The sequence below is a fragment of the Mastigoproctus giganteus genome, chromosome 10, assembly GCF_048544385.1.
Source record: "Mastigoproctus giganteus isolate SK-2022 chromosome 10, ASM4854438v1, whole genome shotgun sequence".
Classification (NCBI taxonomy): domain Eukaryota; kingdom Metazoa; phylum Arthropoda; class Arachnida; order Uropygi; family Thelyphonidae; genus Mastigoproctus; species Mastigoproctus giganteus.
This window is the reverse complement of record NC_143584.1, coordinates 195408544-195429608: the sequence shown is the minus strand read 5'-3', so window position 1 is coordinate 195429608 and position 21065 is coordinate 195408544. Positions and strand designations below refer to the sequence as shown.

At 38.7% G+C, this 21065-nt stretch overlaps 1 protein-coding gene, 1 long non-coding RNA gene and 1 other non-coding gene across 3 annotated transcripts; 2 read left to right on the top strand and 1 right to left on the bottom strand.

Annotated features, from left to right (window-relative positions):
* Nucleotides 1-1426: 1426 nt before the first annotated feature.
* Nucleotides 1427-1497, bottom strand: TRNAG-GCC (transfer RNA glycine (anticodon GCC)). The gene has a single exon. It is a non-coding gene; the product is annotated as a tRNA-Gly (tRNA).
* Nucleotides 1498-4896: 3399 nt separating this feature from the next.
* Nucleotides 4897-19667, top strand: LOC150079703 (uncharacterized). Its single transcript, XM_090382318.1, has 2 exons — nucleotides 4897-4913; nucleotides 17984-19667. The coding sequence occupies exons 1-2, from the start codon at nucleotides 4897-4899 to the stop codon at nucleotides 18828-18830; spliced, it is 864 nt and encodes a 287-aa protein (XP_090238444.1). The 3' UTR covers nucleotides 18831-19667.
* On the top strand, nucleotides 6612-16739 carry LOC150079704 (uncharacterized). Its single transcript, XR_016547568.1, has 2 exons — nucleotides 6612-6888; nucleotides 16660-16739. It is a non-coding gene; the product is annotated as an uncharacterized LOC150079704 (long non-coding RNA).
* Nucleotides 19668-21065: the final 1398 nt, after the last annotated feature.

Here is a 21065-nt window from a genome sequence, read left to right as displayed (position 1 = left end):
GTCCTCATGAAGAAAGACTTCGAATATGTGGGTTGCAGAGTTTGGAAACAAGATACCTTAGAGGAGATTTGATTGAGGTGTTTAAGGTTCTGAGAGGCATCAGTAAAATGAATGAGGACGAAATTTTCAAGATTATAAATGATACCAGAACTAGGGGACATAAATTCAAGTTTATATTGGACTGCAGGAAGTTTTATTTTAGCCAGCGAGTTATAAATTACCGGAATAAGTTTCATGCATGGGTGGCAGAGGCTGACCATTTGGGGAAATTCAAAGGTCATCTGGATAGTACCTTCGGGTGAGGGAAAAGCATAGGATAATAGGTTTAATTTCCTTTTCTTTTATTAATTATTATTATTTTTTGTCATTGTTTTATTCGGTTTTTTTTTTTTTTTTTTTGGCTAAGCATAAGCCAAAGGCTTTCTTGCACCATGCGGCCATTACTAATACTAATACTAATACTAAGGCGTCAGCAATTAGTTATGGCGCAGACCCATTACTGCATTTGCGATGACTCTGCGTGCGTAGCACAGTGGTATTGTCACCGTTCTCCCCACACAGGGTGAGAAGGCCCGGGTTCGAATCCCGTCCATGACGTGAGGAACTTTAATGGGCTTTTTCGCTCTGTGGCTGAGTTATTCAGTCTCTGGTGTAGATAGCAAGGTTTTTTCTGCAGAAACTGGGGATTTTCGTCCAGCAAACAGACAAATCGACCAGAGAACACACGCAATTAACAGACATAAAACACAGCACGGCAGATGAGTTTAATTATTCGGGTGGTCTAAAAATAATAGTTTGGTTAGTTTTTTGCATTTGTGATGAAATGAATTGTGACATGTCACTCAGCACCAGCCGCTTAACCTTCGCAACCATATCACTGTCTATGGATGTTGATGAGCTTGACACTTGTACGACAGCGCTAGAACTGCCATTTCCACTTTTTTACAGTGTCATAGGATGGACAATTCTGCCCATACACAGCTTTCATTTCTTCGTAAATTTCTTGAGCTTTCTTGCCTTGGAAATGCAGCAACTTGATCACTGCTCGACAGTCCACTTTGTCAACCATAGAATCCTTCCTCAGATTCCGGGCTCCACCTCTGGTGTACGATCTCCTAAGAGAATGAAATTTAGCATGTTAGTTATTGAATATGTAGACAACTAATATTAAAAATGGCATCTTCCTACTGTTTTATCTAGTCAGGATACGAACTTTTTGATACTCCCTCGTAATTCCCAATTTACGATCGAAGCATGCCTAATCTATAGAAAAAAGATCACTTGCGGATATATAAATAAATATATGTGGTATTTTATGTGTTTCTAAACGTAAACCAATCTCAACCTGTGAATGGAGAAAGAAAACATTTTTGCCACAATGAAGTATCAAACATTTGTTAAGCATTGAGAATGCTAAAAATAACAATGCATCGACCGGGAATCGAACCCGGGCCACCCGCGTGGCAGGCGAGTATTCTACCACTGAACCACCGATGCTGGTTGTGGAAATACTTTTTAAGTGACTTCTTTAACTGAAGCTGAAATATGTTTTATAGGTCACTGCATATTCCTTTATACTACAGTTCCCCCGAATAATAGTAATGATAGTGGCTCCATCTTGCGTGCATCTTCCACATTTTCCCCTGATAAAACTACTACTTATTGATTAATATAATTATCGATATCCTTGGACATCTTACTGTCTGATAGAAGACTTTTTTCCATTCTTGCTACAGTTTGTACGCTTAACTGATACTCGAAAGTTTGTTCTGCTGCATTTATATCCACAACCATGGTCATGTGACTTGCAACGTTGTGGGACAAACCATTTGTATGCACAGCAGGGGTGTATCTAATAAAGTGGCATCACAGTGTATATCTAAAGCAAAGGATTGTTTATTTTGATTTTCATATTATTTTAAGGAAAACTCAAGAACCAGAGGTATTAGAACCAATACTCCTTAGTACCTTGCAAGGGGTGAAACTTAAAAAGACGAGATGAAATACTTGTTGACATTAGACTTGAATTTTTGTAGATTGTAATTTTCAGGAAATACGTGTGAAGTAGGATGTTCCAGAAAATCAAAGTTGAAGGAATAAATGAGTTGGACAGTAAAATGATTTCCGCTAGTTGTGGCATGTGTCCCTACTGCTTTAGGAGAGCGGGAATTATAGACGCCAATTCAGAAGAACAGTGCCCATTGAAGTATCTGTAGAAAAGGCATGCACAGAAACAGAACGTCTCTGAGGCAGAGAGACTCTATTAGAGATGAGTCATTAATGAGCCTAAGTGGCCTCTTTTGAATGGAATCTAGAAGTCTGAAAAGTGGTTTTGGGGTGGCACTGTCCCAGGTGTGGGAAACAATATTCCATAGTAGGACGAATTTGAAATTTTTACAGAGTGAACAGCTGTTTTGAAGAAAAGTAACGCTGAGAGCGAAAAAGAAAATCCAGTTTTTTAAATGCAGAGGAAGCAATATGTGCTATGTGCACACGACAAGGAGATTAGAACTCAGGATAATCCCAAATACAGATAAAAATGGTATGTGATGTTATCTAGATATCTAAGTGTCATCGAAGACAAGCATAAGAACAAAATACAGTAATCTTTTTTTGTGAGATATAAGAGAGGACTGAGTTTTAAAAGGATTGAAGTCAACTAAGTTATCTTTGACCCTGGAGAATAACTTTTTTCTAAAATATTCATTAATTAATATTTTATCAGCACGGCCTTCTTACTCTTTTCTGTAAGGAATATTTTATATTTTAGGATGAAGTAAGTTATTATTATCGCTCTTTTATATTTTTTCTCCCTGATTGGGGGTTCCATCTCGTTATGTCTTGTTATGTCTGGTGTTATTGTTGGTCGAGGAACTCTCTGACTATCCTACAGGTGTTCAGGATGTATTTTCTATAGTTTCTGGTGCTGGTTACCTGGTCTTCGATGGCGAGAATAAATCCTTCAGTCTCATAGAAGAGCGTCCACTCGTGAGCCATACATTGGAAGCAATTTTATCTATGTAATCTTTATGGAGATCACTGCATACCAGGCAGGTGAAGGTTTTTACTAGAAACAAATGAGAAAGAAATCCTGGATGATTTACAAGATTGGTCTAGAATAAACATATATTAAAAATTTCTGAGACGAAAACTAAAATTATGTTATTCAATAATAAACTGGATTATAAACAGACCTAAACTTCATATCAACAATGCCCAAATTCCTATGTTTCTCAAAATAAATATCTTGTTCTCTTAACTGATGATAAATTTTCTTTTATTCCCCAAGTAAAGAACTTAGCTGACGAGATTAAGAAGTTTACTGTCAATGTGATTATACTTTCCAGAGCCGAATGGGGTATAAAGCATAAACTTTGACATTATATTATAAAGCTATATTTTTGCCAATTGTAGTATACACCCATGAGCCAAAGGATTATGATCAGCGAGTCGTTATGCAAATTTCTGCAACTGCAGCTGAACTACGGCGCGTGTGGAGGGTTCGGACATGGTATAAAAAACACCTGATACTAAGCTCCGTTAATCACTGTTATGCTTTTTCTTCAGATGGGAAAGGCAGCGACTTAAGAGAGTTTGACAAAGGCCAAATTGTAATGGCCAGACGAATGGGTCAGAGCATTTCCGAAATGTTGGACGACCACGGCTCCTCGATGCTCGAGGTGGACGAAGGTTCTCCCGGATGGTACGTGGCAAGAGAAAGGCGACTGTGGCACAACTCGCCGGAAATTGGAATGCTGGTGACGGGAGTAATGTGTCCCAACACACAATACATCGATCCCTGCTGAAAATGGGGCTGCATAGCCGCAGGCCACTCCCAGTGCCCATGCTAACCACGACTCACTCGTGACAGAGCCTACAATGGGGACACGTGCATCGAAACTGGACCTCGAGTGATTGGAAGAAGGTAGTCTGGTCTGATGAATCACTTTTCCTGTTGCACCATGTGGACGGCCGGGTACGTGTGCGTCGTTTACCTGGGGAAGTGATGGCTCCTGGATGCACTGTGGGACGAAATTAAGCCGGTTGCGGCGGTGTCATGCTTTGGGCGATGTTCTGCTGGCATACCCTGGGTACAGTCATCCATGTGCCAGGCACGCTGATGTCTACCACCTACCTAAACATCATTCCTGACGAGGTACACCCTTTCATGGCAACGGCCTTCCCTCTGGTAATGCCGTCTTTCAGCAGGATATTGCGCCATGCCACACTGCCCGTATTGTTCTAGACTGGTTTACGGAACATGAGGAAGACTTCCAGATATTGCCCTGGCCTCCAAACTCCCCAGACATCAATTCCATTCAGCATGCATGGTTTGTGTTGGAACAGCAACTCCGATCTGCGGCGTCACAACCACTGACCTTACAGGAATTAAAGGATCTGCTGGTTATGTGTTGGTACCAGATACCACAAGACACATTTAGAAATCTTGTAGCGCCCATGCCTCGCCGGGTACGAGCTCTTTTGGCTGCATGTGGAGGACCAACATCATGTTAAGTAGGTAGTCATGACGTTTTGGCTCATCGGTGTATGCGGCTGCCATAAGGTGTCCTACATTTACTCACGACACAGTGAAGGCCAAACTTTTATCATTGCAGAAAAAGATTATATTGGCAACACACATGTGCAGCAGAACAACATCAACCAATGCATTACAAGTGATCTCAGGTTGTATTCCGATTAACCCTTTAAGTTAGAATTCATACCAAGGCATGATTTCTAACTTAAAGAAAGGTTTGCAACTCAAATCGTCGACATTGTAAATAATCCGGCCATGGACATTCGGCAGGAGAAAATTAATATTTGGACAATTTCACTGACAAGTGAAAATGCAGATGGCAACCAGCCAAGCAGGACCCACTACCAGGGAGTTTATTGATGATGCAACATTTGCTGTAAATAAGAAAGTTATGGGATGGTTTTGCCTTTCAATGACAACGTCACATTTAATTACTGGACATGGTTCACTGTGGGATAAATTGTGTAAATTTGGACTTGAACCTGAACCTTTGTGTTTCTGTGGGGCAGTAAAAGATTGAAGGCATGTTCTGCTTTTCTGCCCCTTAAATGCAGTACAAATAGCAATACGGTTGTTCAACATTAGATTATCTGCTGTACATCAAAAATCTTCTGGCCCGCCGTTCTTCCTTCCAAAGCTTTGCAAAATAGAAAATCCTCCAAAATAGCTCCCTCGTAGCAGTATCTAACACACGAGTATACAATAAGTTGAGCAAGGTTTGAAATATCTGTGGATTCATCTAACTGTATTGCAAAATTTAGACATTCTCTCAATCGATTTAATCAATTGAATTTGAATTTGTCCGCTATAACTGTAACGCGCCCCGAGACTGTGTCTCTAGACAGAGAATGGTTTTTAAATCGTTGCTGTACTTTTCTCCATGCATAATTGAAATCATTTTTATTGCAGCAGGGAATAAAAGATATTCAGGAACGGTATGTGATTTAAATTTTTTTCATATTAAAAATATGAAACTTCGAATGGTGCTCTTAAAGCTTTATAAGGAACTGTCGTATGTTTCTTCGTGAAAGACGTCTTTTAAAAAAGATTCGTTTTTTTTACCCAATTGTTCCTAGTAAAATATACTGTTTTTTCTTCTAAAAAACAACGATAATATAAAAAATAGCAGAAGAAAAAAAAACACATTCAAGTTGACATGAAAGCCGAATCAAGAAGCAGAATAAAGCGTGCGTGCAAAACACGCATATTCTCACCTCTGGCCTTCAGGCAATTTGTGCTGTTGGAAGCACGAATTAAGAGCTAAAGGAAATACCGTCCAGCGATTAAGTAGTACTGTACTGAGAAGTGGTACTAGTCAGCTGCATTCTCTGTGTATATATTAATTGGCCAGTGAGAAAATTAAGGAGTCTTCCCTACATGGAGTAAGAAAGCCACCTGCGACACACATTTAACCATCCTAAAAAAAATGAAGTGGCAGTAGGGTTCATAGTAACTCAGACCTCGTTCGAGTCTACACCTATAGTATTGAAAAAGAAATTTTTACAACAGGTTTTTTTTTTATTTTTATGTACACCTAAACTAATTTTATTCAAAAATTGCCACTACCCCGTTAATTTATCCCTGAACCCCTCCTGAGGGTCGCGCCCCACATTTTTCGCGCCACCACCCTATTACACCACCTTGATAAATTTTAACCTGAAAATCACTGATACCCGCTGAATTCCAGGACGTGTTGGTCCTCAATTGAGTGCTCAATTTTAAAGCGACAGGCCTCTCTTTCAATTTTTATTTCGAATCAAACAAAAAATAAAGTACTTTTATTAGGGTTTCTCTGAAAGTTATTTCGTGTACCCATTTGTATTGTGTCCATAGCTTGTTCTCTGGTCGATTTGCTGGACGAAAAACCCCGGGTTCCCGTGCTGTATTCTCGCCGAGATCCGAGAAAGGAACGGCATGTCACATGACCAGCTTATGTGTATTGGCGTCACGTGACTAGCTTTCAAAACGAGTCGGTTCTGTGGACATGTGTGTGGCAGGCACGCGGCCGGTGGAAAAAATGTATTCACTTTAGCGCTACTTCGCATGTAAACAAGAGGGCGCCCGCATTTTGTCAGACTATTGGTTGGATAACAGTGGAACAGCGAAATTGATGTACATGCTGTAAGACTGCCGGTTGCTGAGTTCGAAGAAAATCACGGGCATAACGCCATTGTGTGATGTGTCCAGGTTACTACGGGAATGCGCAGTCTGGTCAGTTGTTTCCGCACATAGTCACATGACCAATTTACGCAAATTACGTCACAAGCGACGTCATACACATCACGTGACCTCTTTGGAGAAGCAGCTCCTGTCAAACACGGCAATTAGGCCACATCCTCAAAAAATTCAAGGTAAGTGTACCCAATTGTAAACTTTAACCGATTTGGTTCAGTACAATTCTATGAGTACACCTGTCTCACTGTATTGAAACCTTTCATTTTCACCCACCTCAATCTAGTAGTGTTTACATAAAATTCTGTATTTATTAATGTTTATTGCAAATGGCACACATCACTGTCATCTTGATATCCTGGTAGGCTGCATTTTAGGCAATTTCTGGCCATTATATTTTTAAATATTACTTTTTTGACCTTAACTCCATAAATTAACATCTCTCATTTTGACTGATCTCAACTGTTGTTTTAGGATTCGATGTAATGAATGAATTGAACTGCTTTCAACTTTGGCTCTAATTTTTATTCAAATCTTTTCCTTTATTTATTTATTGTTTTATATGTCTGGCATCCTATGAACACTGCATCATTTCTGTGCTAACCAGAGCCACTAATACATTTTTTGTTTTTTTTGTTTTTTTATACTTCACAGAAATACAAAAAATCTGGAATGAATGAAAATTTTGGAAGATAATTCTCTGTGACTAAATTTTTACTGTTTTTTTTGCTGTGTTAGTTTTTTATTTAACAAAAGAATTTAGCATTCTTTCATTTAGATCACTATTTGAGTTAGCATTACAATAACAAAAAAAAAAAAAATCGCATTATATAATTGAAATTCTTTTTATATATGAGTTTTCTCATTTCATATGAAAGGTATTTGAATTAAGTGTAGCCCGATGCAAATTGAATTAGTAATATTTTCACATGAAATATCCTGTAATATATATATAAAAAGGGCATGCTGACTTAATTCATAAAATTAAAAGCAAGCCTAAAGACTTATATGCCCAGTACAAGAAACAAAAATAAATTAATTATTAATAAAAATAATAACCCCACAGAGACCCAATGCAATCCAGATAGGCATATCAATTGTATCCCAACAATATTCAACATTATGACCAGATGCATAACCAAGAAGATATCACACCACTTGGAGAGCCAGTACATAATAGCTAAACATAGTGTATAATGTTAATTGTATGGTGCCAAAGACCCTAGCAGCACTAGGTCTCCCAGAGAACATATACAAGGAATTCCAGAAAGCTGCAATCCTGAATCCCTGTAGGATAGTCAAAGTTCCTGGATCTACAGTAACGTGACACATAACAGCTATCCTGTGCACCTGGAAGTAATACTCGTCGTGGTGCGGATCTACCCAATCAGTAATAATGTAAGAACAACAATACTATTACTAATAAAGCACTGTGCCCCAGTCCATAATCCAGTCATTGATTTCATAACCTGTAGAGATGGCATCACATATTTCGTGAAGTATTGCACTGAGTGGGATAAAAGGTTTAGAAATAACTTGGTAGAAGATGACACTATGGAAACGTTGCATTATATAGTTTCAACATTAAGAGCAATGTGACCCTACATAACAGCCTAGCAGCAATAAGTACACACAGAACAGATACATACAAATACACTGAGTTAGATAAATGGTTCAGACTTCACTTGATTGATAATGACATTGTGGTAACATTACATTATGTGGCTCCTGAGTAACAAAAGCAATGTGACCATTCATGACAGCAATAGGGCTCACTCCCAGAGAACACATACATACCTATACACTGAGTTGAATAAAAGGTTCAGACTTCAATTGATTGTTAATGACAATGTGGGAACATTGCATTATATAGTTCCTGAGACTCCAGAGATCAATGTGACCCAACCTAACAGCAATAGGGCCTGAGACTCCAGAGATCAATGTGACACAACCTAACAGCAATAGGGCTCCTAGAGAACACATACGAACATATACACTGAATTCGATAAAAAGTTGACTTCATTTGATTATTAATGACACTGGGAACATTGCTTTATATAGCTTCTCAGACACAAGAGCAATGTGACACAACCTAACAGCAATATGTTCCCAGAGAACACATACATATACATAGAGTTGAAAAAATGGTTCAGGCTTCACTTGGTGGATGATGACACTGTTGGAACATTGTATTATACAGCTCCTTAGCCACAACAGCAATGTGACTCTAGATAACAGCGATAGGACTCCCAGAGAAAACGTACATACACATGCTGACTTTCCATGATGAAAGCCATGTTGATTTTGATATATGTAAGGCTTGAAAAAATTGAAAAGTTGTTTATGCACTACTGTGTCAAATAGTTTAGAAAGGGTTTTTTTGCTGGGGAGTGGTCTGAAATCTTATACAGACCACTTGTCACCTTTTTTGAATACCAGAAATATGTTAATCTGATTGAAATGCTTTGGTAAATGCCCAGTCTCAGAGATAAGTTGCAAATATGAAGCATGATAGGATTAAGAGTAGTGACGGACTTTTTCCAAAATATGGTTGGTGAGTCATCTGGATCATTTGTATTGTCATTTTTCATATTCTTCAATGCTGAGTTTTGGTCATTCTTATTTCATTTCATTTCACTTCCTGGTTGAGTTCTGTTGATCTCAACCAGGAAATGAAACCAAACGCTCCATATCTATAGTTTCAATCCTTCACAAATGTTTGTGAAGGATTTCACAAACATTTGTGAAGGATTGAAACTTTTTCCACTGCACAATCTAAGGGCAGTGCAAATGTCGGCAGCAGTTAAGAGAAGATCTGTTGCTCAGGGTCTTGTTGTTGTCTGGAAGTTCTTTTGCACATGTGATGGCTAGTTGGACTGGCTTTGAAGTGAAGAGAGACACCACATCAAACAAGGCCATTGTCTGATCATCTGAAAGGGATAAGCTGCTAAGTTGGTCCAATAATTCCCCACTGTTTGAACTGGTATGGGCAGTTTTCCCCACCAGGGGCGACATCAGACCAGGAACATATTTAAATAGTTTCTGTGTCATGGCACCAAAACAGGAGACAATAGGTCAAAAGGGTACACTTTCCTTGTTCACCTTTGAAGTCTGCGTGGGGAGCACAGTGGTATGGTCACCGTCCTCCCCACACCGGGTGGAAAAGGCCCGGGTTCGAATCCCGTCGATGACATGACGAACTTTAGTGGGCTTTTTTCACTCCGTGGCTGCGTTAGTCGGTCTCAGGCGTAGATAGCAAGGTTTTTTTCCCTCAGAAACTGGGGTTTTTTCGTCCAGCAAAACAGGCAAATCGACCAGAGAACACACGCAGTTTACAGACATGAATACCGGTTAATGTAATCATTTACGAGTAACCCTAATATAGTAATTTTTTTTTGTTCACCTTTGAAAGCCATCAGAACTGTGGAATTTGGTACCTGGTAGCATGTAGATACTAATGTATGGACACAGTGATCTTCTCTGATCAAATTCAACTGGAAATAATGCTGTTTACTCCAGACTCCCATCATCCTAGAATCCTTGCGAGGGAGGAAAGCATGGCTTCATAGATGAAATGTCTTGTAGAAGTTATTGGGCTTTTGTGTTGTCGGAAAGGTTCAAAATGACCATTCGACAGATGGTCCATTGCAGTACTGCAACGTGCCCATCCTTTGATCTCTAATCTCAGTCAGCATCAAATCTGTGCCCTCAATTCGTTGAGGACGCCTCTGTAGCCAGGTGGGCAGGAGCAGCAGTGCATAGCACACACTTCTTGATTAGATCGGGGTTTGAGCCCATGACCACCAAATCCGAACGATGCGAAAAGGTCAGAGAATGACCACCGCATATCCCCAGAGCAATATGGCCTTAGTTACTAACGCTCCTAAAAACCAAAATAAATCAACTCATTGAAATGAAATGAGTCAATTATCACTTTGCAGGCAGAAAAGGGCCATTGAACAGTCACTTTGAACGATTTCAACTACAACATGAAAGCTGTATCACTTCTACAAAACACCTCCATCTATGAAGCCATGCTTGTCTCCCCCATCAGGATTCTAGAATGATGGGAGTCCAAAGTGAACAGCCTTGTCTACAAAAAAAAACAAATTATGATATTAGGGTCCCCTGTAAATGATTACATCTACCCATAATTATTTTATATGCAAATGGAGTGTGTTCTCTGGCAATTTGCCTGTTTCCAGGACGAACAACCTTGCTCTCTTTGCACGAGACAGATCAAATCAGCCAGGGAGTGAAAAAGGCCCACTAAAGTTCCTCGTGTCATCAACGGTTCGAACTCGGGCCTTTTCCACCCGGTGTGAGGAGGACGGTGACCATACCACTGTGCTACCCATGCAGACAAACCTTGTCTACAGTTGGTTTTTCGATCGGGGAAGATCACCAACTTCCTATGCTAGTGCCTATTGACACTAGGGGTAAAATTTCATAGCTCAAATGCTGCCAATGGTCCACAAGGAGGTTGCACCCTTGTGACTTATCATCTCCTGTTGTGGTTCCCTGACATACAAACTATCCAACTTTGTTTCCAGTCTGCTCTCGCCCTTAGTGGGCAAAACTGCTCTTACCATTTCATTTCAGATGATCAGGTGATGGCCTCGTTTGATGTGATGTCTCTCTTCACTTCAATCCCAGTCCAACTAGCCATCACATATGCACAGGAGCCTCTAAAAATTAGCAGACCACGAGCAGCAGACCTTCTCTAACTGCCAGTGACATTTGCACCGACCTTAGATTGCACCTGACTGGTGTTGCCATTATGTTTTGGTGAGTCCATTTACCAGCAAATACATGCTACAGCCATGGATTCACCAGTTAATTCAGTCATGGCAAACATTGCATGAAATAGCTGGAGGGTGGTGCATTAGTGGGTTTACCAGATCCCATAGCCTTTTATGTGCTGCTACATGGACAATGTGTTCGTAGTCATTCGTCAGTAGCCGGGAGATCAGCTCTTATGTTACCTCAACTCTCTGTCACCCTTCATTCAATTCAGAATTGAACTGGAGTCAGGCAATGCCCTTCCTTTCTTGGATACCATTGTCACGAGGGTTCGCATTTAATGACTTCTGTCTTCCACAAGCTGATGTGTGCTGGACAATTCGCCAACTAGCAGTCACCACATGCACACGGCACATCCGTAGCCAGGTGGGAAGGAGCAGCCGTGCGGAGCACACGCTTCTTGATTAGACCGGGGTTCGGGCCCGTCACCACCAAATACGGAAAGGTCAGGGAATGACCACTGCATATTCCCGGAGCAATATAGCGTTAGTTGCTAATGCTCCTAAAAAGTAAACAACAAACAAACAAACCACATGCACGCAAGTGTCTTTTCAGCATGGCAAGAGCCATACTAACCTGCACCTGGGCCCAATCCAGTTCTAAGGATGAGAAGTACACTGAGATTATTAAGATTAAGGCAGATATAGCAAAGTGTGGATACCCTCCAGTGCCCTGAATAGATGTGACCTACAGGCATATAACAATATTGCAAACCACAGGGCTAGATGCAGTGAGGACCCCACCTCGACTGCATTTATCCTGTACTACCTGAACTTGCCACAACAAATTTCTAGGGTCTTATGGGCTCATGGTATAAAATGTTTACAACTTCCAGGGAGAAAGTTATGCTCCCTTGTTTCAAGGGTTAAGAAACCAATTCCTTCCCCATTTCAGAGTGGATTAGTGTACCGTATTTCCTGCCATTTTTTGCACTGGCTGCTGCATTGGGGAAACTGGCGAAGACTTTGTAATCGGATCTCTGAGCAGGAGAAATCCATCCATTTGGCAGATGTGGATCGCTCAAGAATTGGTGAGCACTTCTGGTCTACCCAGCACAACATTGACCTACACCGCAATGTCGAGATTATTGACTGATCCTGCCACTTCATTTAAAAGTCTATCAGATTAAAAATACTGATAGACTTTTAAATGAAGCCGATTCATATCGGCCGATAGCACTCTTATCAGTGATAGGAAAAACTTATGAGAGATTGTGTATGAACCGTCTAATGATGAAGGATCAATATAAGAATATGACCTCAGAAAACCAATTTGGTTTCAAAAAAGGGGTTTCAACTGAAGATGCTATTTATAAAATAGTACAAACGGCTGAATTAAGTAATGATAAATATGTTTTGGGAGTTTTTATAGACTTTAAAGGAGCATTCGACCACCTTTGCTGGGAAAGTATTTTGTCTAGAATTTATAAAATTAGTAATACAACATTATATAATGTGTTTAAAGATTATTTTTCTGAAAGGAAGGTAGTTGTTAAAAATAAGTATAATCAGATTGTCAAAATAGTAACAAGAGGATGTCCTCAAGGTTCGGTGATTGGCCCCTTTGCCTGGAATATGGTATTCGATGAATTTTTAAACATGGACATGCCTAGCATAATACGGATAGCATATGCAGATGATTTAGCTATAATAGTACAAGGTAATGCTAGATCAAATATAGAGAGTAAGGCTAAAGAAGCTTTAAGAATGTTGGAAGAGTGGACAAGAAAACATAAGTTACAGATTTCTAAGGATAAGACAGTACAGATGCTGTTGAAAGGAAGACTGAGTAGGAATAGGGCCCCGACTGTAAGGCTGGATGGGGGTGCTGTCCGATATGCCAGAGTAACTAAATACTTGGGAATAATGATAGAGGAACGCCTCTTTTTTGTAGAGCATGTAAAATATTTAAAAAATAAAGTTAGAACCTTGTACGCCAAGCTCCGGCGAGTAATTAGGAGAGACTGGGGAATCAAAGGAAGATCCCTTAATTTATTATATCAATGTCTCTTTGTACCTATTATAAGTTATGGTGCTGGAGCTTGGGTGCATAGAGTTGATAAAGTAATTGTGCAAAAATATTTATTACAAGCGCAAAGGTTCGCTCTTTTAGGAATTACGAGGGCATGTCGGACAGTGTCCACTGAGGCCTTGCAGGTGGTGTCTGGGAGGATTCCTGCGTATTATGCGGTCTTAGTCTCTGGGCTGTCTTATCTAACTAAAAGAGATATCAGGAAAACTGTACTTGGTGTTAGTACATGTCAAGATGAAAATAGGATATATTCTGGGGTTGATGTGAGAAATGAGAAGAAAAGATTTTATGATGAGATCAAGATCATGTGGCAAGAAAGTTGGGACAATACCGGAAAAGGTAGACAAACTTATATGTTCTTACCAAATGTAGAGATAGTTAATCCTAAAAAGAAAACATGGCTGCAATTTGGGCTACAGGCCATGTTCTTAATGACAGGGCATGGCTTGGCGTTAAGGTTATTTCAGCTGGGATTACGAGATACTGGTATGTGCCCATGTGGAGGGTTAGAAACCTCAGAACATATAATGCTTGAATGTAGTCTATATGTTGACATAAGGACAGAATTAGAACTCTCTATAGGCTTCCTGGAGAGGGAGGCCCTCTATGTTTTGTTCACTGATAAATGTACATTCTCATACTTTAATAGATTTGTAGAAAGAGTTTTTAAAAGAAGATGTCAAATTCAGATGACTGATGGTAGAGCCACACCTCCTCGAGGTAGGGATGGTAACTCGGGCAATTAAGATTTATGGATTAACATCTAGATAAATTCCTTCTTGCACGAGGCTAAGTGGCAAACGTGAAAAGTTCAAATTTTGTTTAAAATTAATGTTGTCGTTCGTTTCATTACTAAAATCGATTTTGAATTTCATATTAGGACACTATACCCATTTTAGAATATTGCCACGGATAGGCCTAGGCCTAGGGAGTGGATTCTCAAATGGATGCCAAAATGGAATGATCCTGCCACTATTGTCACCGTGTCTTGTTGGAATCGGTCCGCATCTTGTGGTGTAGTGGTTCCTTTAACTGGAACAGAGGATATCGCATCAACCCCATCACTGAGACAACCATCCTCCTAGCTGTCAAACGTTGGTGATCAGAGCATTCCCAAATATTGCAGCTACAACCTAAAGCCTCCACTTCAACTAGCTAATTGTTGCAAGCAACTGTAGCATGTGAATTTCACCATGCATGACCACCATGGCAAACAGATGATATTCTGTATTTTTCCAATAACAGTCACAGATGAAAGAAGGATATCGTCCCTCCGAGAGCTTTTCTGTTTATTTCTTTTGTTTTTTGTTCCTAACCTAGTTTATTAAACAAATTTTAACTACAATCTGTTTTTTTTCCTAGTGGCACAATATTGTTCCTTTAATAATAAATCCTGGGTACGTAGGCCTTTTTTCACATAGAGTTAAAAGTAGTTAATTACTGTACACCAATGAATAGCCCTTGTTTTGAGAATGAGAAAACAAATGTAACTAAAAATCATTTTGTATGTACAAAACATATACTATGTAATATAGGAACAGAGAAAATTTTCAATAACTGGCCAAAAAATTAGAAATGTTTTGCATCTGGTATCTGTAGCTAATTAAATGTAAGCTATGAAAATGCATGTTGCCACATGGCATGAACAAAATTTCCTTGCTATCAGATAAAAAAAATATACACTTTTGGGGGATGCATAGTCAATTCGTACATGAACAAGTCTGGTAATCTTTCTGAATTTTAGAAATCTGTATTTCTTGGAACACGTTTAGCAGAAGTCATAATTCAGAAACAAGAAATTTCTTGTGCATCAGAAGCAACCATTTCAGAAGAATAAAATAAGTGGAAGACAAGTAGAAAGCAAATCTAAAACGAATTCATGTGACAGCAATTCGATATTCTAAGAAAGAGACCACAGGAATTACAAGTGAATTGTATGTCAGAATAGAATGCAGTGCAGAAAATGGAAGGGAAATTCAAATTAGTCAAATAAAATGGCCCATTTCCAATGAGCAGGGTGTTTAAGAATTAAAAGAATAGCAAGTGATTTCTTTCTTTTAAAATTGACTGATTTCGCTTGCCGCCGACGGCAACAATAGAATGATGAGCAGTAGAAAAGGCCATGCGGTGTGCTGAGTGTTAATTTACACCTTCATCGAACAAATGGTACTGTGAAAGCATGGCATGTTCATCATGAAGCTAAGCAACCTGACTTTAACTTGTCCATCATTCAAGCAGATGAATGTGGTATTATAATATTGAGATAGGTTCTGTTGTTAAGAACTGGGACCAGTCATACCGTTACTATATTATGTAACCTCAAATATACAGGGTGAATCACTACCAGTTCGATAAACTTGCAGGAGGTGTAGAGGGTACAAAGACGAATCAGAATCACATACCATTGCAGGGTCCAAAATGCCTTTATCATGCGGTAGAGGACATTGAATGGGAGATCGTGTGAACAACGATCCCGCTAGAAGTCAGCATTTGCGAACCGGTTCCCGAGGCAGTAGGATGGACGAATATTCAAACGTTGAACTGGCCGACATGCACCTCACATATGAAGCTGCGGACTGTAACGGGCGTGCCGCTCTGCGCTTGTACCAGGAACGTTTCCCGCACGATTTTCGAACGCATGCACAGAAGGTTATGTGAGACTGGTTGTTTCACAAGAGGTACCATGAATCGAGAGTAAACGACGAGGATGCCAGACAATGAGAAGAATGTCCTATGTCTTGCAGAAGGCAATCCAAGTACGAGTACTCGGGCAATAGGCCAACGATTGGGTATTTCCCAATCCGCTGTATGGAGGATACTGTCAACAAATGAAATGAATTCATACCATCTGCAACGCGTCCAATCATTGGAGCCTGCAGATTATCCGCTCTGGAGGACTTTTGCTACTTGGTTTATTCAACAGAAATGGTTCGCAAATGCTGACTTCCAGCGGGATCGCTGTTCACGCAACCTCCCGTTCAATGTCCTCTACTGCATGACGAAGGCATTTCGGACCCTTTCAAATTTTTTGGCTGGTGACAGTATATCACTTCATTGAACATGTCATTTATATGACTATTTTCCATTTTATTTATTTATTTATTTATTTTTTTAAGTAGGAAGAATAAAGCATATGAAGAGAAACATCCAAAGTGAATGCTGTGAATGGAAAGAACAACATTGCAAGGACATGTAAAAATTACTAGTAAAGAAACAAAATTAATGAATTCAATAAGAAATTATTGAAAGTGTAAATTAAAAACATTGTGACAATTTCTAATAATCGAAAAACTGCATAAAATTCGAAAGGAGAGATTCAAAATTTAGCATCCGCTTTGCCTATTTGTGTGAAGATTTTTCTGTGGACAGTCCTACAGCCAGCAGAACCTAACATGCATGAAAAATAAATGGTACTATACAAGAAGCACCAACCAAGAATATTACACAAAAGACACTTTGAGTCCAACAACCATTTGTTTATAATTGTCACTTCATAAAGAATGTGGGCAAGCAGAGATTATACAAGAATACCACATTCTTGTAGAATCTTGTATACAAGATTATACAAGAATGTGGACAAGAAGAGTTTTATACAAATTTTCATCCACAAAAGAAACTGATTTGAATCATGCAATAAGATGAACCAATATTTCTTCATTTATGTGTAGACAATAACTTTAAAAGCTTATTCACTAGTCAAAATAGGTTCTCAAGTGTTTCCCATAACTAGCCAGCCTTTTAGTCCTGTTATGTTTTAGAATGTCTCACTCAACACATTTGGCAGTTAGCAATATTGACCAATTCACTTGCAGTGAAGCTTGTGGTAAGAAAGATCAAAGGAAGAATGCTTGAAACGCATTTTTAACTTCATAATAAGGGGAGGGGAGATATTTTTGTTGCAAAATTTGCTGGAAGAAGTTTTCACTGAGAATAAATTTTGAAACACTCCTCAGAGAATATAATGAGAAGAACCTTTCGGTCTTCCAAGCTGTGAGAAGTTCCCATAGAGAGAAAAGATCAAAAATAATCTCAGATATGATACTAACTTAAACATTTAAGCTTTCAAAACTATGAGAAGTTATGACGGAGAGAAGACCTACGATTCTGTCGTAGAATTTCTAAGGGAGAAAAATTTTCCAATGTGTGAAATGTTCTAACTCGCAGAGAGGAACTCAAAAACACCTCAAAATTCATAGTGGACAAAAAGGTTTCAGCTGTCCAACCTGTGAGAAGAAGTTCTCACATAGAAAAACCTTAAAACACATCAGAATTCATAGTCTAGTGAATAAAAACTTTTCAGCTGTGCAAACTGTGCGAAGAAGTTTTCACAGAGAAGATACCTTACAAAACAAATCAGAAATCATACTGGAGAAAAACCTTTCAACTGACCAACCTGTGAGAAAAAGTTCTTATGGAGAGCAGACTCCAAATCTGTCTCAGAATTCATAGCGGAGAAAAACCTTTCAGCTGTCAAATCTGTGAGAAGAGGTTCTCCTCAAAATATGAGCTCCAAATCCATCTCAGAGTTCATACTGGAGAAAAACCTTTTAACTGTCCAACCTGTGAGAAGAAATTCTCACAGAGAGGAAACCTAATAACACACCTCAGAATTCATAATGGAAAAAAAAATTTCAGCTGTCCAACATGTAAGAAGACGTTCACACAGAGAGGAACCCTCACAAGACACCTCACCACTCATAGCGAAGAAAAACCCTTCAGCTGTCCAACCTGTGAGAAGAAGTTCTCACAAAGAGGAAACCTAATAACGCACCTCAGAATTCATAATGGAAAAAAAAATTTCAGCTGTCCAACATGTAAGAAGACATTCTTACTGAGAGGAACCCTCAAAAGACACCTTACTACTCATAGTGAAGAAAAACCTTTCTGCTGTCCAACCTGTGAGAAGAAGTACTCAACGAGAGCAGACTTCAAAAAACATCTCAGAATTCATAGTGGCGAAAAACCTTTCTGCTGTCCAATCTGTGAGAGGAGGTTCTCATATAGTAGAGTCCTCAAAACACACCTGACATTTCATACTGGAGAAAAACCTTTCAGCTGTCCGACTTGTGAGAAGAAGTTCTCACAGAGAGGATGCCTCATGAGACATGCCAGAATTCATACTGGAGAAAAACCTTTCAGCTGTCCGACCTGTGAGAAGCAGTTCTCAGAGAGAGCATACCTCACGAAACATGCCAGAATTCATACTGGAGAAAAATTTTTAGCTGTCCAACCTGTGAAAAGTTGTCGGGAAGACGACATTTCGCAACACACACACAAGAATTTATAGTGACGAAAAACCTTTCTGCTGTCCAATCTGTGAGAGAAAGTTCTCAGTTAGAGGAATCCTCAAAAGCCATCCCAAGAATTCATACTAGAGAAAAACCTTTGAGCTGTCCAATCTGCGAGAAGAAATTCTCGCAGACAAGCCAACTTACAACACACCTTACAATTCGTAGTGGAGAAAACCATTTTCTGTCCAATCTGTAAAAAGAAGCTCTCAGAGAGGAGACCTCACAAGGCACCCAGAATTCATCGTGGAAAAACATTTCAACTGTGAGAAAAAAATTCTTACTTTGTGGAGACCTGTCAAGACATCTCTGAATTCAGAGTGGAGAAAAACATTTTTGCTCTTGAACTTGTGAGAAAGCGTTCTCAAGGAGAGGATACCTTAAAGCACAACTTAGAATTCATTGCACAGAAAAACTTTTCAGCTGTCTAACCTGTGAGAAGTTCTTGAGGAACCGCCCACCCAATCCAACTCAGAGTTTGTACCAAAGAAAAAGTTTCCAGCTGTCCAACCTGCATGAAGGATTTCTCAAACTCAATTTCTGTTGTAGTTATTAACTATCAGATCTTGCTGTTCTGAAACCTGCAGAATTCATAGTGGAGAAGAAACTGTCAACCTGAGAGTTCAGTTTGAGTAAAAACCTCAAATACCTTATGGGCGTTCATTCTGGAGAAAATGAGCTTTTCAATTGTCCAATCTGCGTGAAAACGTTCTGAAAGAAAGGACACCTCAAGAATCACCCGATCATACTTATTTAGGAGAAACCATTCAGATGTATTCCATGTAGTAACACGTTTTCGTGAAAAGAAAGTTTCATGAGACATCTCAGGGTTCATGCTGGGGGAACCTTTCAAATGTCCAATCTGTGTGAAATTTTCTGTGAGAAAAAGTTCAAAAATCATCTGAGTTCACACTAGCGATAACTCTCTTGACCTACCTGTGAGAGGACGTTTTCGACAAGAAGGCGTGTCAAAATTTGTTTATTGCTTTAAAATTAAGAAACTTTCCAGCTCTCCAATCTGTAAGAATCAGTTCCCTACGAAAATTAACAATATACATAAGAGCACACGCTAATGAATAAACTTGCAAATATCAAAACTACTAAGACGTTTAAACAAATAATCTCAAGGTCATCTCATTGCACATATCAAGACGAAACCTTTGAGATATTAAAGGTCTCATTAAACGAAACTCAATTTCTGTTGCAGTTATTAACTATCAGATCTTGCTGTTCTGAAACCTGCAGAAAAAAGTGCAGGATAATTAGAACTAAAAACCCATGTCTGCATTCGTAATGAAAAAAACCTTTTCAGCTGTCTAATTTGCCCTGAAACGTTTTCAAGAAATAGGAGTCTCATAAGAGATCTTTGAGTTCATACTGGAGAAAACCATTCATCACGAGAAACAGCAGAGAGTGCTGAGTAATATCTCAAACCATCTCACTGTGTGTACAAGAGAAATCCTTGACCCATTGCTAAAGCAGGATAATTGACTCAATCGATAAGGAAAATCATATCGAAAATTACTGGATAAAATGTATGAATTTTATAAATAAATATCAACAAATAATTTAAATCCTTCTCTTTATAATACATAATGGTATAAATATATAACTATAGTTGTATTTTGGGTAAAAATCTAATAATCAGACGAATAATGATTAAAACTGCTTTCACAATTGGTTTGAAATTTGAGCTTGATTTACCTTTAAAAAAATGTAGCGAAAACTTCTTTCACGTTGTTAAATATAATCAGTTCTTATTCTTTAATAATAATATTTATGTCCACTTTCCAAAAATTAATAAACTGAATGAATTATAATCAATAATCTAATTAATATTTTAAGTGTGATAATTTTTTAATCATGACATTCTGATAAAATGAAGACATTTTATAGTTAACTATTTCATTATATTTTGAATGTTTTTCATGTAATTTGTAATCCAACTAACCCATACATTTATTCATCTAATCTAATAATTTTATGCTATAGTAGAACAGAAATTATTTTACTTTAAATTTGGCTCATTTTCAATGTTTGAAGTTTACGTTTATGTGTTGCTTTTAATACATCAGTTTTCTTTTTACAATAATTATTGAGCAAAATATTGATAATGGTATTAATTAGCAAATTTAAACTTATTTTTCAAAAATTACCATTTTTGCAAACATCATTCGTTGAAAATTCAATAGTTTCAAAGAAATTTGGCATAAGTAATGATAAGAAATTACTTA